General features: G+C 41.0%; 1 protein-coding gene across 2 annotated transcripts in view; it reads left to right on the top strand.

The window, feature by feature from the left end:
* The window catches only part of GTF2A1L (general transcription factor IIA subunit 1 like), a 65,506-nt gene that overhangs the window by 29,639 nt on the left and 19,054 nt on the right, over positions 1-16,813 (top strand). For both annotated transcript variants that reach the window (XM_075863193.1, XM_075863192.1), the window contains exons 4-6: positions 9,820-9,866; positions 10,583-10,676; positions 12,455-13,047. In XM_075863193.1, coding sequence (XP_075719308.1) covers positions 9,820-9,866; positions 10,583-10,676; positions 12,455-13,047 — 734 coding nt within the window. The remainder of the gene's footprint in view (positions 1-9,819; positions 9,867-10,582; positions 10,677-12,454; positions 13,048-16,813) is intronic.

The raw sequence follows: 16,813 nt of genomic DNA, 5'->3' as shown, positions 1-16,813 counted from the left end.
CGTATTATATCAGGACAACACTATCCCGGCAAAATTCCCCAAACTGCAAAGGTGCGGAGTGTGGACCAAAAGGGGGATAAGAAAGGACGCCATTTATCAGTGCAACATCGGCCTGGGCATGAAGGATTGCTTCACAGCTTAACACACGTCTATGGATTATTTTGCTTTGTTCTTTTACCCCGTTATTATACCACCTGACTATGCCCCTGATGTACTCTGCCCAGCTTACATGTACCCCCACTTTATAAACTGAAATACCAGTAAAACTCTAAGCAAAATCTACGCTTCAAAAGCAAAATGGTGATCCCTCCCTTCTGAGCCCTACAGCGTGCAAAGCCGTTTACTCCCACATATGTTGCATCGCCATACTCGGGAGAACCCTTTTAACAATTTTTGGGGTGTGTGTGTCTCCAGTTACATAAGCTGGGCATGACCTACTTGCCACTGAAATGGCATATCTGGGAAAAAAAATTATAATTTTTACTTTTGTACGATCCTCAGCGCAATCATTTATGGAAAAGACCTGCGGGGTGAAAATGCTCACTACACCCCTTAATAAATGCCTTGAGGGGTGTCGTTTCCAAAATGGGGTCACTTCTCATGGGTTTCTTTATTATTTCAGATCGGAGCCTCTGCAATTTTGAACCAATACTTTGTAAGTTGCCAAATTGGGCCTCAATTTTACATGGTACTCTCACTCCTGAGCCCTGTTGAATGTCCAGGCAAAAGATTAGGGCCCCATGTAGGGTGATTCTAAAACTGGGAAACAGCATAATAATTAGAGAGCTGTCTTGTTATGGTGGCACAAGCTGGGCACCACATATTGGCATGTCTATGGAAAAAAAATCCCATGTTCATTCTGCAACATCGAGTACACACTAATTTCTGCCAATCACCTGCAGGGTTAACATGCTCACTACACCCCTAGGTGAATACCTTGAGGGTGTAGTTTCCAAAATGGGGCCACTTCTGGGGGGTTTCCACTGTTTTGGTCCCACAGGGGCTTTGCAAATGCTACATAGCGACCAGAAACCAATCCAGCAAAATCTGCACTCCAAAAGCCAAACTCCCTCCATTCTGAGCATATGGGGTATTTCTGTACTCGGGTGAAGTTGCTTTACAAATGTTGGGGTGCTTTTTCTCCTTTTATTTTTTGAGAAAATGAAAAATTTTGAGCTAAGGCTACGTCTTATTGGAAAAAAAGGTATTTTTTTTTAATGGTCGCTGCCCAATTCAAATAAAATCTAAAACACCTGTGGGGTCAAAATTCTCACTACACCCCTCCTCAAGGGGTGTAGTATCCCAAATGGAGTCACTTTTGGGTAGTTTCCACTGTACTGGTACCTTAGGGGCTTTGCAAAAGCGACATGGTGTCAAGAAACCTTGCCGTGTGCCCAAACAGCAGTTTATTACCACATATGGGGTATTTCCGTACTCCAGAGAAGTTGCTTTACGAATGTTGGGTTCTTTTTTTCCTTTATTTGTTGAGAAAATTAATATTTCTTAGCTAAAGCTACGTCGTCTTGAAAAAAAAGGTATTTTTTGTCTGCCCAATTTAAATAAAATCTATGAAATACCTGTGGGGTCAAAATGCTTACAACACCCCTAGATGAATACCTCAAGGGGTGTAGTTTCCTAAATGGAGTAACTTTTTGGGCGTTTTCACTGTTTTGGTCCCTCAGGGGCTTTGCAAATGAGACATGACCTCTGCAAACCATTCCTGTTAGATTTGAGCCCCAAAAGCCACATGGCGCTCTTTCCCTTCTAAGCCCCATTGTGTGTCCAGACAGCCGTTTATGGACCACATGCGGGGTATTTTTTTTAACTCGGGAGAAATTGCTTTAAAAATGTTGTGCTGCATTTTCTCCTTTTAGTCCTTGTGGAAATGAAAAAAAATAATTAGCTAATCCTACATTTTCTTTGAAAGAATGTAGATTTTCCTTTTCACGGCCTACTGCCAATAATTTCTACAAAAAACCTGTGGGGTCAAAATGCTCACTATACCCTCAGATAATTTCCTTGAGGGGTGTAGTTTCCCAAATGGGGTCACTTTTTGGGGATTTCCACTGTTTTGGCACCGCAAGAGCCCTTCAAACCTGACATGCTGTCTAAAATATATTCTAATAAAAAGGAGGCCCAAAATCCACTAGGTGTTCCTTTGCTTCTGAGGCCTGGGTTTCAGTCCATAAGCACAGTAGGGCCACATGTCCGATATGTCCTAAAATTGCAGAACATGAGCAATAAATATTGAGTTGCGTTTCTCTGATTAAAACTTTGTGTTACAAAAAAAAAAATGGATTAAAAATGAATTTCTGAGGGGGCGTGGCCGCAAGCGCATGGAGTAGGACGTGTGTTGTTCCAGCTCCCTAGCTCCTAGGCTATAATCGGCTAACATCGGCTCTCACAGTGCTCATCTGTGATTTTAAATAGCATCACCGCTAACCGGACACCGTCAGGATACTTACCCTGTCAAGATGGGGAGGATTCGTAAGAAACCGGCCGCTGCAAAGATGACTGAGTTCTTCCCGGCGGCGAGGTCCCAAAATGGCGCCGGATCGCCGTCTTCAGAAATGTCAGGAGAGCCTGTAGCTGACCGCAGATCTTCTGGGGCTGTTAGAGGTGCAGGCCTCGCAGTCTCCTTACCCTGCCTGCCTCGGTCTTCGGACCCTGCACTGCTGCATACTGGGTCTCAAGCCGGACTGTTCTCCTCCAGGCCGCCATCTTCCCCAACTGTGAGTACTGCTAACTCTCCTCCAGACCATGTGCTTAACATGGCGTCCGAGATGCTGCACAGCACAGGGGCTGATAAACCAGTGACTGAATCTATACTTAAACACATGCTGCACGATTTTCATGCTTCTATACAGCAGTCTATTCAGCATGCATTCCATGATTTACAGAAAGATTTCATGGCCTTGGGGGATAGAACCTCTCACATTGAAACTAAGCTAACCGAGTACTCTGTTGCTCATAATGATTTAGTGGACTCTAATATCTGTTTGGAAGAAAAAGTGGAAGTGTTATCGTGTAAAATTGCGGACTTGGAGGACCGGTCACGTCGAAATAATGTGCGCTTTAGGGGCATCCCTGAAGACATCACCAATGCTCAACTGGTGGAATACTTAATGGATCTTTTTGTGGCCCTACTGCTGGAGACGCCGCAGGTAGATTTACTGATAGATAGGGCGCATCGTATCCCTAAACCTAAATCCCTGCCGGCCTCGACACCAAGAGATGTGATCGCCCGGATACATTTTTATCACTTCAAAGATAAGCTTCTACTGGCAGCAAGAAAAGCAACCTCCCTACCTGAGAGATTTAAGAATATACAGCTATTTGCTGATCTCTCAGCATCAACACTACTTCGCAGGAAAGAATTTGGGCCCACAACACGTGTTTTACGGGACTGCCAGATACCCTATAAATGGGGGTTTCCTGTTAAATTGGTTATTTCGTACAAAGAATTCAAGCATGTAGCGGATACTCCGGCTAAAGCCGCGGCGCTCATTACCAAGTGGAACCTGGAGACTGGGGGACTATCAAAAGCGGGATCTTCTCCACGGCTCAGAGCTGTCTCCCCATCTAAGAAAGTTCACCGCCTTGATGAGGAATGGTGCGAAGTTCGCCACCGTCGGTCTTCATTATCTTAACCTCCAGCGGGGGTCTCTATTCAAATTTTCTGTTATTACTTACACTGCTGAAATGCATTGTACATGTATAAGTAGCCTCCATGGAGGCAGTTATTCTGTGCCAGTATTGGATGAGCTTTTTGCTTTATGCTTCTTGTTTGGACGGGATGAGCTCTCATTGATATAGCCTAGGGAAGGGACAAGTCTGCTATTGTTGATGCAGATTTCCCTCCCTTCTGGGTTTGTACTGTCTGCTTGTCAGATAGGACCTGGATCGATATGTTTAGTTTTTTGTTTATGGATCCGCAGGTTGGATCCGGTAGTTCAGTTACTCACACTCACAGGTCATATTGTACTAGATCCCATGGATGTATTGAGAATAAAGGTGGTGTTGTTACACCGCGAGATAGGCTCCTTCACGCAATTATATTTTAACCGTCAATATGGTACTTAAATTTTCTTCCCTGAACACTAAAGGGTTAAATAGTTCTTTCAAACGCTCTATGTTATGGGCTGAAGCTAAGAAGCTGCAGACATCTGTGTTGTGTTTAAAAGAGACGCACTTAAATCAGGCAGACACATTTCGTCTAAAGCACAAGCATTTCCCCCACATATATACAACCCCGGCAGTTGCAAAGAAAAGAGGTGTGTCTATTATAATTAATCACGCGGTTGCATTTGTACAGGATCATATACATATTGACCCCGGAGGCCGATATATCATTCTAGTGTGCCATTTGAATAATGTACAGTATACTATTGTCAATATATATGCGCCAAACACTCATCAGATCCGATTCCTTAATAGACTCTTCAGAAAGATTCATCAGATTCAAAAGGGGCATCTTATAATAGTAGGAGACTACAATAAAGTTATGTGGCCATCTTTAGATACTACATCGCCTGGAGCGGTGCAGTCTCCCTCGGAGCTATTCAAAATGTCAGGGGAGGGTCTGATGGATGTTTGGCGCTTGCAACATTTAAATGAGAAGGATTTTACATTTTTTTCACATCCTCATGGTACATACTCGAGAATCGATATGTTTTTTGTGGATAGGTATCTATTTGATAAGGTCTCTTCCTCTCAAATTGGACCCATTACGTGGTCTGATCACGCCCCTATCTCTATTTCAATTTCTGAAAACTTTTATAAACCCCCCTCATTCCCCTGGCGGATCAACCACTTCATCTTAAACTCCCCTAAATACCAAGATGCTCATGTAACCAACTTGGAAGAGTTCTTTAAATTTAATGTATCCCCGGAGGTATCCCCCACAATGGTTTGGTGTGCTCATAAGGCCTATATGAGAGGTCACTTCCTTAGTTTAGCAGCTAGGGACAAAAAGATTAGGGAAGCTAAAAGAATTCAATTATTAGAAGACATTATCCGACTCACGCAGGTGAATAAAGTGACATTTGATACAGGTAGGGCCCGCGAGATTGGTCATCTCCATACACAATTGCACCAACTTGACTTATACAAATACGATAAAGCTTTGAGGCGACTGAAAGTCAAATATTACAGACATAGTAATAGAGCGGGAGCTCTTTTAGCGCAACAATTAAAACGTCAGGACCTTAAAGCTAGAATTCCCTTCCTTTACAACCAGCAAAATACTACTCCTCTCTCTATAATTTAAAACAAGACCCAGCTGTTCCCCAACCTTCCCCGTCGGGCATAGCAGGATTTTTGGACTCTGTCACTCTTCTGTGTGTCACGCCAGCCCAGTTGGAGGCCTTATCCCAGCCTTTCCAACTGACAGAAATTGGAGATGCTATAAGTTCCCTGAAGTCCCAAAAATCTCCAGGTCCTGATGGGCTTACTAATGATTATTTTAAAAAATTTCACACTATTCTAGGCACCCAACTTTTATCTTTATTCACGCATATTCATACAACGGGTCCAATGCCTCCAGAAATGCTCCGAGCTACAGTTATAACGCTACCTAAACCGGGTAAACCTGCTGATAGACCGCAGAACTTCCGACCCATTAGCTTACTTAATACAGACTTAAAACTGTACTCCAAAATCCTAGCCACGAGATTGGCTTTGATACTTCCTCAATTGATACATCAAGATCAGGTTGGATTTATTAAGCAGAGATCTTCGGTAGATGGGACAAGAAGGTTTATAGACCTCATTGATTGGGTAGGGAGGAGCCGGACGCCTTCTCTGCTTCTATCTTTGGATGCGGAGAAGGCGTTTGATCGGGTGCACTGGGGTTACCTGGATGCTGTTCTTACCAAATTTGGCATCGTGGGGAAGGCTCGAGACATCATTATGGCCTTATACACTCATCCTTCTGCTACGGTGCTGGCCTCGGGGTATCAATCTTCCCCATTTCTCATCACTAACGGCACACGTCAGGGGTGTCCGCTTTCCCCATTAATTTTCACTCTGGTGATGGAGCCATTGGCGGAGGTCATAAGATCAACCACAGAAATTAGAGGGGTAAAAGTTGGGCGAACTGATCACAAAATAGGTCTATTTGCCGATGATGTTCTTATGATTCTGACTGATCCCTGCACCTCCCTTCCGCACATTCTGACTATCCTGAACACATTTAGTGCTATTTCTTATTACAAACTAAATGAAAATAAGTCACAAATTATGAACATGGGCCTATCAGATCCTGTAGTTCAGAACTTGCAATCTTTGTACTCCTTTCAATGGTCGACTCGAGGGCTGACCTATTTAGGGATTAAACTAGCTTTCCCAGCCTCTCAGATGTATGCTTTAAACTATCCCCCGTTACTGGGCCAGATATCCAAAGAACTAGATGAACACCTTAAATTTGAGGTTTCATGGGTAGGGCGTATTGCAGCACTTAAAATACTGATTTTGCCTAAAATTCTTTACCTGTTTAGGAATTTGCCTATCTGGATCCCTGCCTCATATTTACATAAACTCCAAAATTTACTGGTGAAGTATGTATGGAAAAAACAAAGGGCCAGAGTCGCGGCTCAGGTTCTTTATTTACCTGTTGCTCAAGGCGGTCTAGGCTTCCCTCATATTGCAGCGTACTATCATGCCTGCATCTTGGATCAGGTTAGACAGTGGTTGCACCCTACACAGTCGTTGCATTGGGTTCTCATAGAAAGAGCACGGGAAAATGTTAACTCCCTGGATTCATACTTATGGGCTTTGGCACTTAAACAGTCCATTCCCACCCCAACTATGTTAACCACCAGGGCTGCTCTATCTTCATGGAAAATGATGGTGGTTAAACGAGGCCTGTTTCCAATAAGGTTAGCAGATTTACCCATTAAGAATCTCTCATACCTGTTACCTGACATGAACTTGTCTATGTGGGAATCGGGAGGAATTGAGAATGTTGGGGACGTGTGGAGTGAAGGTCTTCTTACCTTTGCGGAGCTATCCACTAAGTTTCATCTGCCAATTACAGAATTTTACAAATATGTCAGAGTCCGTCATTTTTTGTTGGGAATGAGTAATACTTAATCTCCGCCTAAATCTCCTTACGAAATATACTTCAACCAGCCGGCTAAAATGGCTAAAGGGGTGTCCAAAGCATATCAGGCTATCTTGGAAAAGTTGAACAACTCTAACCTTTTATTCGTTGATAAATGGGAAACGGATCTTTCGTTGCCTAAGGGTAGTGTAGACTGGGAAGCCACTTTCTCCCTGGCCTCTCAGCTATCCAACTCCACTCACCATTTAGAAGCATCTAGGAAAGTCCTATACAGGTGGTACTTGACACCTCACCGCCTATCTCTTATCTACCCTAACTCCTCTAATTTGTGCTGGAGATGCTGTAAGGAAGTCGGTACTCTTCAACATATTTTTTGGTTTTGTTCAACTCTTAGGACATTTTGGAAGAAAATAGATAAATTATTAACCAATGTCCTACAATTTCCACTAGAATGTACCCCGGAGTTAGCCTTACTTAATGTGGGATTAGGCGATTTTCATTCACATGATAAGACCGTAATCTTCCATGTGTTGTGTTCCGCAAGAATACTAATTGCTAAGTATTGGAAGAAGACCTCCACTCCTACGTTGAATGAGGTGATCCAAAGTGTTAATCTAAATTTGTATCATGGAACGTACGATCCATCAGCAGAGAACCCTAGTAACTCAGTGTCTCCATTGGGATAAATGGACCGATTCTCGCTATTTTGTTGACTCTCCACACATAAGACATTTCTCCTTACCAATGTATGATTCTGTGAGTAAGGTTTAGTTTTGTTTTTAGTTCTGTTTTTATTTCATTTTGTTTGGTTTGGTTTGTAATGTTGTCTGGATTTTTTATCAAAAACTTAGTAAAACAAGTATATTACTAAGGGAGTACATATGTTGTTAGTCTTTTATAACCCATTGACTGTTCATAATACAACTTTATATGGGCCTAAGCTTTACAATTCTGTATGCTCTGAACATCTTTGACTTTTATAATGTATGGTCTTCATGTATGATTGTCAAAGGGGGATGTCCCGCTATACACTTGTAAATTATAATATATGTACACCAGTTGTTTTTTTTCTCAATAAAAATCTTATGTTTAAAAAAAAAAATATGAATTTCTGCAAAAAAAAAAAAAAATGTAATTTCTAAATTTCCCCTCTACTTTGCTTTAATTCCTGTGAAATGTCTAAAGGGTTAAGAAACTTTCTAAATGCTGTTTTGAATACTTTGAGGGGTGAAGTTTTTTAAATGGGGTGACTTATTAGGGTTTTCGAATATTTAAGGCCCTAAAAGAAACTTCACATCTGAACTGGCCCCTGTAAAAATGGCCTTTTGAAATTTTCTTGAAAATGTGAGAAATTGCTGCTAAAGTTCTAAGCCTTGTAACGTCCTAGAAAAATAAAATGATGTTCAAAAAACGATGCCAATCTAAAGTAGACATATGGGGGATGTTAATTAGCAACAATTTTGTGTGGTATAACTGACTTACAAGCCTTATACATCTAAATTTAGAAAAATGCAAATTTTTGCAATTTTTCACTACATTTTGGTGTTTTTCACAATTAAATACTAAATGTACCGAGCAAATTTTGCCAGTAACAAAGTCCAATGTGTCACGAGAAAACAATCTCAGAATCGCTTGGATAGGTAAAAGCATTCCGGAGTTATTACCACATAAAGTGAAACATGAGGCTCTGTCAGGAAGGTCAAAAGTGGCCAAAGTGGGGAGGGGTTAATAGGCGCCGTGCACAAAACTTTTACCCTGGCAACTGTACCGCTCAATGTGCTCCCTGTGTCTCCCCACACCAGAAAACAGATTTCGCAGGAGTAAAAAAATGTTAGGTTGCATGAAGTACTTTCTGTACGTGCTGACAGCTTATTGTGCTGTTGTTTGAGCTCACGTGCACTATTGGGTATTGGTGAATTTGATTGTTCGAAGAAGGCTCTGACCAAGTCTACGAGCTCCACTCAATAGACACGTTTTCAGATATTCAACCGCTTAGTCAGTTTTTTTTTTAGTTTCTGTTGAGTGGTTTTTAAGGAAAGCTTAGTAGCAAATGACTCTAAGGGGCTTACCTGTCTTAGTCCTACTGCGTCATCTGTATTATGACTGAACAACCAGACCTCCTGCAGTTCAACTGAACCAAATTTAGGTCACCATAGTTCTCTATGATTTATGTCCGGTTCAGTAGATCCATCGGAGATACAGGTTTTGAGGCCATGATATAGATGCTAAAATGTGCCCATATTACGGTTGTCTGAAAGCAGACAAAAATAGCATCGCTTAAGGCTAAAATCTGCAATTAAAGACGCATGTACCCCGTTATTTTGGTGCGGAAGTTTACTGCAGCGTAAAAAATCAGCTGAGAATTATAGGCATGTTGCAATGCAAGGAGTGAAAATCTGCAGCTGATTTTTTTTTAATTTTTTTATGCTGTGAGTGAACAGGTTTTATTCAAACCCCATTCACTAACATTGTACTGTACCTTATGGCAGAATTTCATGGCAGAATCCGCAACAAATATGCAATGTGTAAACAGCCTAAGTGAGTACTGGGCACTGTGTGTAAGGTCACATGAAGGTGTGGGCCAATCAGCTGTGAGCATGTAGCGGAATCTGAAAAATAATTTGTCTGTGTACATTGAGGTGTCCTTCTAGTAAACATACTATTTATCATGGCGGTGAAGCATACATATATTATACTTACTATTGAATTTGTTTTGACATGTTTTAAAACAAAAATAATGCTTTTTTTCTCTCAAGTTCTTCAGGGTGGTAGAAATATTTCAAATTTTGCAGGAACTGACATGGTAGGAAAATACTTTTTTTGTGTATTAAATCTGAGAACACTGTTCAGTTTGCTTTATTTTGTTATAAGTTCCCGTGCTTATTATTTTTTTTAATAATATTTTTATTAATCCGTAATACATTTTATTAACCTGAAAATTACAATGAGGGGGATTTTTTAAGCAATCTGCACCAGTTTACCAGGGGCCTTGTAAAAATAAAGTGGGTGGAGCTTTGTGGTAAGAGCGGGGTTGCCCACTGCCGATACATTTGCTATAATTTGCGGCAGAAACTGGTGTAAAATATATCGGAAATCTACTCCAGCTCATAACCCTCTCCGTGAAGATGCAACAAATTTATTAAGAAGCTTGGGCCTCCTAATTAATTTATCCGGAGCAGAATTATCCCAAGCCGTTATACAGCATTTCACACACAATGGGCTTGTCTTAGGGGACCTACAATTTAAAACAAGGGTTGTCCACATTGGGAAACCCTTTTAAACCAAAGTTTGAATGTATAAAACAGTCTAAAGGAGCGGTCTGCAATCTGTGGCTTTTCGTTGCAAAATTAAAGCTCCCAGCATGCCCTGGCAATCGGAGGTTTGCAAAAGCTGGAAAGCCACAGGTTGGAAATCGCACGTCTGTCATTAAATACAGGGCCATGAGTATTTTGATGTTTTTTCTATGTAGGCTTATTGGATCTCTATTCACCTTAACCCTATGTTGCAATACTGTTTCAGAGCTCAACTGGATCAAGTGGCACATTTACATTGCCACCTGGCCTCACATATCCCATTCACTTACCAGCTGGAATGACCGTACAGACTGCATCAGGTTAGTTGGGCATGACAGTAGTTTATTATATAATGCTTGCACAGTTGCCATTCGTTTTAAGTACGAACTACTTTACAGGGTCAAAATAAATTGCAATACCATTAATAACACAAAATGTTCTACATTGAAGTAGTTTCACACTTGGCAAATGCACGGACGTATTAAGCTCTTTTCTGTATTCCAGTTATTTTCTTAGTTTTATTATTTTCTTGCATATTCTAAAATAAAAGACATTTGAGCACAACTAAATATGGCATATGTTGAAGGAGAATATTGTTCCCTATCCAGACACTCTGTCCTATGACCACATAAACCTGGTAAATAGATATAGTTTTATACTGATATTACTCAGTTATGTTCACCCATTGAGGTGTCCGTATGCCCAGAGGCTATTTGGTTATAGATTCTTAACTACTGCCTTACTAGCATTTCAGTGGTCCTCAGTACAGGAAGGAGCCATTGTAAACTGGATGTGGAGACAGCTGGGCACACTGGGAATGGATTTACAAAGTACTGTACAGATGTATATGGGTGGTCTTAGGGCAGGGTCAATGGAGTGGGTGTAGTCTACTCAGAGAGAGGAACATTTAGGCCACGTGGGTTCCCTCTCTTTTCCTGCCTCTCCTGGACGGACAGCACTTACATCAGGAACTGGAGAAGTTATATTGTGTGTGCTTTCTGTGAATGTATAGAAGTATAATAACATTGTAGCAGACTTCATATGTCTACATATAGATATTCTAGGAATCCCTTATGTGGATAATAGATGAGTAGAATGTATATATGCTATTTATGCATGAGTCTCTATATGTACATGTACTAATGGTCAGGTGCTGGATGCGGCTTTGGTTAGAAGTGTAGTTCCAGAAGACCGTATAGCGTTAGGACCTGGATGTATATTCTATACGGGTCCTTCTGAATGAATTAGAATATCATCAAAAAGTTAATTTATTTCAGTCATTCAATTCAAAATGTTAAACTCATATATTATATAGATTCATTACACACAGAGCAAACGATTTCCAGCTCTTTTTTCTTTTAATGTTGAAGATTATGGCTAACCGTTAATGAAAACCCAAAATGTAGTCTCTCAGAAAATATTGGGTGAAAGTTGTAGATTGTAGACTCGTGGTGTCACACAACACAAAACACCTGCAAAGGTTTCCTAAGCCTTTAACTTCTTAATGATCGCCCACCACCTTTTGACGACAGGCGGTGCAGGTGCTTCCTCTACAGCGACGTCTTTTGGCGTCGCTGGAGAAGAGGCTGATGAGAGCTCCTGTGAGCGCTTCTCCTCTAAGCAGGAGCTGTAACTTACAGATTCTAATCTTAGAGCAGCCTGCTGAATACAGCCGCGGTCAGAATACGTTCCGACCCCAGCTGTTTAAGCCTTTAATCGCCGCGATCTGTGACGGCGGCATGATCAAAGGGAACTCCCCTCTTTGATCACGTCATTGGAATCCCTCTGCAGGCAGCCCTGGTTACCTAGGAAGGACCCCTAGGCGGCCATCATACGGGTGCCTTTTTGCGCTTGTATTGTGGAGATGACACCCGGACCTCCCACAGTTCATCTGAGCTGAGTGAGTGCACCATCAAAACATAGATGTCCGAGTGTAGCATCTGTAATACTGGCACAAAAAAGCAGCCGCTTACAGGTTAATTTTCTAGCGAAATTTCAGGGCAAAATGTGATTGGGTAATGTGCAGCACCATCGTAAATAACTAACAAGTGTATGCGGCAAACATTATGAATAATATATTTTGTGTTTTGTCTCTTAGGGCAACTTTACAAAGTGACTGTGCCAGTAATGGTGACTCAGGCCCCTGGTGTGCCCAGGATTCTCCAGCAGCCAGTTCAGCAGTATTTTCAGCACATTACTCAACCCCTCCGTCCAACCCCAGGCAGTCAGTTTGGTGGAAGTGTTCAAGGAGGGCAAAAATGGCCGCAGCAAGTGCCTCAAGTTTACAGGCCCTATAAACCTGTTAATGGATGTGAGGCTGGAAGACCGCTGGATAGTAATTTTGGGAATGCTAATGTGGAGTCATTTATTCAGCAGTCTGTTGATATGCAGAACCAGCAACTTGCAAGTAATGTGCTTAATCAGCCATTGAATGGTTTAAAACAAAATAATTTTAATGATATGCCACCACCGCTGTTTAGTCCAAAGCAGACGGAATTAACCTTGGCTGATAACTCTGATTCTCTGAATAACTTAAACATGGCTCAGACAGTTCAAGGACAACCAGACTGTTCCAGCCTATTGAAATCGCCAGTTGCTGATAGCGTGATTGACCTGCTATTGCTGGACGACGACAAAGATGGGAATAAAAATACACCACTACAAAACAACAATGTAAATATTCTAGATAAGGTAAGTTGGAAATGTTGGGATGTATCAAATTTTATGTTAATAAAACATTGAAATTGGTTTTAAATGATTTCATAAGCAAATTTTACGTAATTGGGCACTAATCTCCAACTTTATATGAAATTCTGTACCTCTGCGATACATGCTGGGAAGGGGCAGCTGCAAGGAGTGGCCCATTTTTATTTACTTGTGCACATCCACAAATTGTATATGATCGTGATGTGTGTGTGTGTGTGTGTGTGTGTGTGTGTATATATGTATGTATATATATAATACATATACACACATACGCGCATCACGATCATATATATATATATATATATATATATATATTTATGATAAATGCACACATTGGAGAGGTGTATCAAAAAAGGTGCATAGGAAAAGTGGAATAGTTGACCATGGCAACCAATCAGATTTCAGTTCTCATTGTTTAAAATAAACGCATTGACCTGATTTGTTGCCAGGAGCAAATACTTTACTTTTCCTTTGCACTAGTTTTGATACGTTTCCCCATTGTGTCCTTTAGGGTAAGTTCACACGACCTATTTTCAGACGTAATTCGGGCGTTTTATGCCTTGAATTACGCCTGAAATGATGGCTCCTTTTACGTCTGCAAACATCTGCCCATTGATTTCAGTGGGTCTTACGATGTTCTGTTCAGACGAGGTGTATTTTTACGCGTTGCTGTCAAAAGACGGCGCGTAAAAAGACGCCCGCCTCAAAGAATTGCATGTCACTTCTTAGGACGTAATTGGAGCTGTTTTTCATTGACTCCATTGAAAAACAGCTCCAATTACGTCCGTAATGGACTCAGCGAAAAACGTGTGCACTTGCAAAAACGTCTGAAATTCAGGAGCTGTTTTCGCCTGAAAACAGCTCTGTAATTTCAGACGTAATTTGTTAAGACGTGTGAACATACCCTTAGACTGTGTTTTCAATGTAGTTTTAGTTATTAACTGAAAGTCTTGGACAACTCCTTTGATACTGTACCTGCAATTAGGTAATACATGTTGCAGGGCTGGGCGATTTTGCCCAAAAATAGAATCTAGATTTTTTTTCTTTAACACTATGGACAGTTTTCGATTTGAATCTCGATTTTCTGATTTTTGTTAAATAAACTGAAAAAAAAATAATTACCAAGATAGGGTATTTATGGTACATTGCTAGTAAACAATGTACAGTATATATAGTGTGGTGCATATGAGCAGCAGGAGAACAGTCCTGAGGTAAAATACACAAGGTCCCATTCACATAAATTTTTTTCCTACAATTAGCGGGTACGCCTGGAAAGATCCCGACATACATGCTTAAGGCTCTTTTACACTGGGCAATTATCGGGCAGACCAGTATTCATAGAACGCTCGTTGCCGGTAATTGCCCTTTGTAAACAGGCGAACGATCAACAGATGAAGGAGCAAACGCTCATTCATCAGCTGATCCTATCGGTTTAAAAAAACTTTAACCGGTTAAGGACTAGGTTGTTTTACAGCTAAATGACCAGAGCAAATTTCACAATTTTGCTATGCGCTTCTTTAGATGACTATAACTCAGCAGGTGAATAAAGTTCATCTTTGAATTTTACACTCTTTTTAAAGGACAGATAGGGCTTTGTTTTAGTGGCATTTGTCAGTATATATCATTTTTTTTTTTTTCTCTAAAGTGGGCAAAATTGGAAAAAAATGCAAGAATTTAACAATTGCGTCGGTTTATGCTAGCATTTTTCACACACGGTATAGACCACGGCCAAAATTCATCTCCTTTCACGTTCTTCCACTTCTCCCGTGCATGGGGATACCAAATATGTGTGCCTTATTCGCTGTGCGGGCATGTGCCAGGGCTTGGCATAAAAGGAGGCTTTTTGGCCTTTTCGGTCCAGGAATTTTGCATTTGATTTTAGAGCCGCATACTGTTTTCTTGGGGGCGTAATGCTGCTGAAACCTTAGAAACACCCCATAAATGACTTCATTCACACAAGTAGACCCCACAAGGTTTCCTTCAAGGGGTTTATCATATTTTTAGCAAGTCCAGTTTTCTTCTGAAAGTTTCTTGAATAAGATGGAACAAAATAAAATCAGCACTTTTTTAGCAAATGTGTCAGTTTAGGCTAGTATTTTTCACACACGGTATAGACCACGGCCAAAATTCATCTCCTTTCACGTTCTTCCACTTCTCCCGTGCATGGGGATACCAAATATGTGTGCCTTATTCACTGTGCGGGCATGTGCCAGGGCTTGGCATAAAAGGAGGCTTTTTGGCCTTTTCGGTCCAGGAATTTTGCATTTGATTTTAGAGCCGCATACTGTTTTCTGGGGGGCCTAATGCTGCTGAAACATTAGAAACACCCCATAAATGACTTCATTCACACAATTAGACCCCACAAGGTTTCCTTCAAGGGGTTTATCATATTTTTAGCAAGTCCAGTTTTCTTCTGAAAGTTTCTTGAATAAGATGGAACAAAAAAAAACCAGCACTTTTTTAGCAAATGCGTCAGTTTAGGCTAGTATTTTTCACACACGGTATAGTCCACGGACAAAATTCATCTCCTTTCACATTCTTCCACTTCTCCCGTGCATGGGGATACCAAATATGTGTGCCTTATTCACTGTGCGGGCATATGCCAGGGCTTGGCATAAAAGGAGGCTTTTTGGCCTTTTCGGTCCAGGAATTCTGCATTTGATTTTATAGCAGCATACTGTTTTCTGGGGGGCCTAATGCTGCTGAAACATTAGAATCACCCCATAAATGACTTCATTCACACAAGTAGACCCCACAAGGTTTCCTTCAAGGGGTTTATCATATTTTTAGACAGTCCAGTTTTCTTCTGAAAGTTTCTTGAATAAGATGGATCAAAATAAAATTAGCAATTTTTTAGCAAATGCGTCAGTTTATACCAGCATTTTTCACACACGGTATAGACCACGGTCAAAATTAATCTCCGTTCACATTCTGCCACTTCTCCCGTGCACGGGGATACCAAATATGTGGCCTTATTTATCACATAGAGATGTAGGAGGGCGGAGGATAGAAGAAGATTATTTCACAAATCGCTTTTTTTCAAAGCTGGTTTTACAAAACTCAACAGAGTTTCTATAACACTTCCAAAATATCTGCTCTTGAAGCAGAAATCTCAAAATATTCATCTAGGGGTATAATGGGAATTTATTTTTTGGGGTTTTCTAAAATAAGAAATTGCAGGTTAATGCAAATGGAGCTCTCCAGCAGATGAACTTTAGAAAACATCAAACATGACATCCACCCCCCACCCATTCCCTCCCTCACCCTTGGAGTAAAATCAGGGGAAAAATAAAAACGTAATGTAGGGCAAATATATTTTCAACAAATTAACTAAAATCTAATAATTCAGAACAGTGTGGTATTTTTTAAAACATGGCTCAATGCACAGGCCTGGTTGTGAGGAACATGAGGGACAGAAATATCGGGAATCTTTGCGGTGCCCGTCTTTTCTGCAGACGCGGCACTTTTTCTGGGGGTTGCTTCTGGTTGCTGTTGGGGGAATCCGACTGATGAAGTGTCTTTCAGTCAGTCGCGTGACATCCTCAGACTGGGGGCATTCTCGGGTGTCCTGAACATCAAAAATGAGGCCTTCAATAATTTTTTCCTGGAAATCCAGGTATGTGTCTCTGCCTCTGTTTTTTTTGTAGAGCACAAATGAGTTGTGGATGGCCACCTGTAACAAATAAATGGCCACCTTTTTGTACCAGGTTTTAGTTTTGCGTTTTACTAAATAGGGCTGTAAAACCTGGTC

The sequence above is a fragment of the Rhinoderma darwinii genome, chromosome 4 (genome assembly GCF_050947455.1).
Source record: "Rhinoderma darwinii isolate aRhiDar2 chromosome 4, aRhiDar2.hap1, whole genome shotgun sequence".
Taxonomy (NCBI): Eukaryota; Metazoa; Chordata; class Amphibia; order Anura; family Rhinodermatidae; genus Rhinoderma; species Rhinoderma darwinii.
Note: the sequence above shows the minus strand (reverse complement) of the source record. Positions and strands in the feature narration are given on the sequence as shown.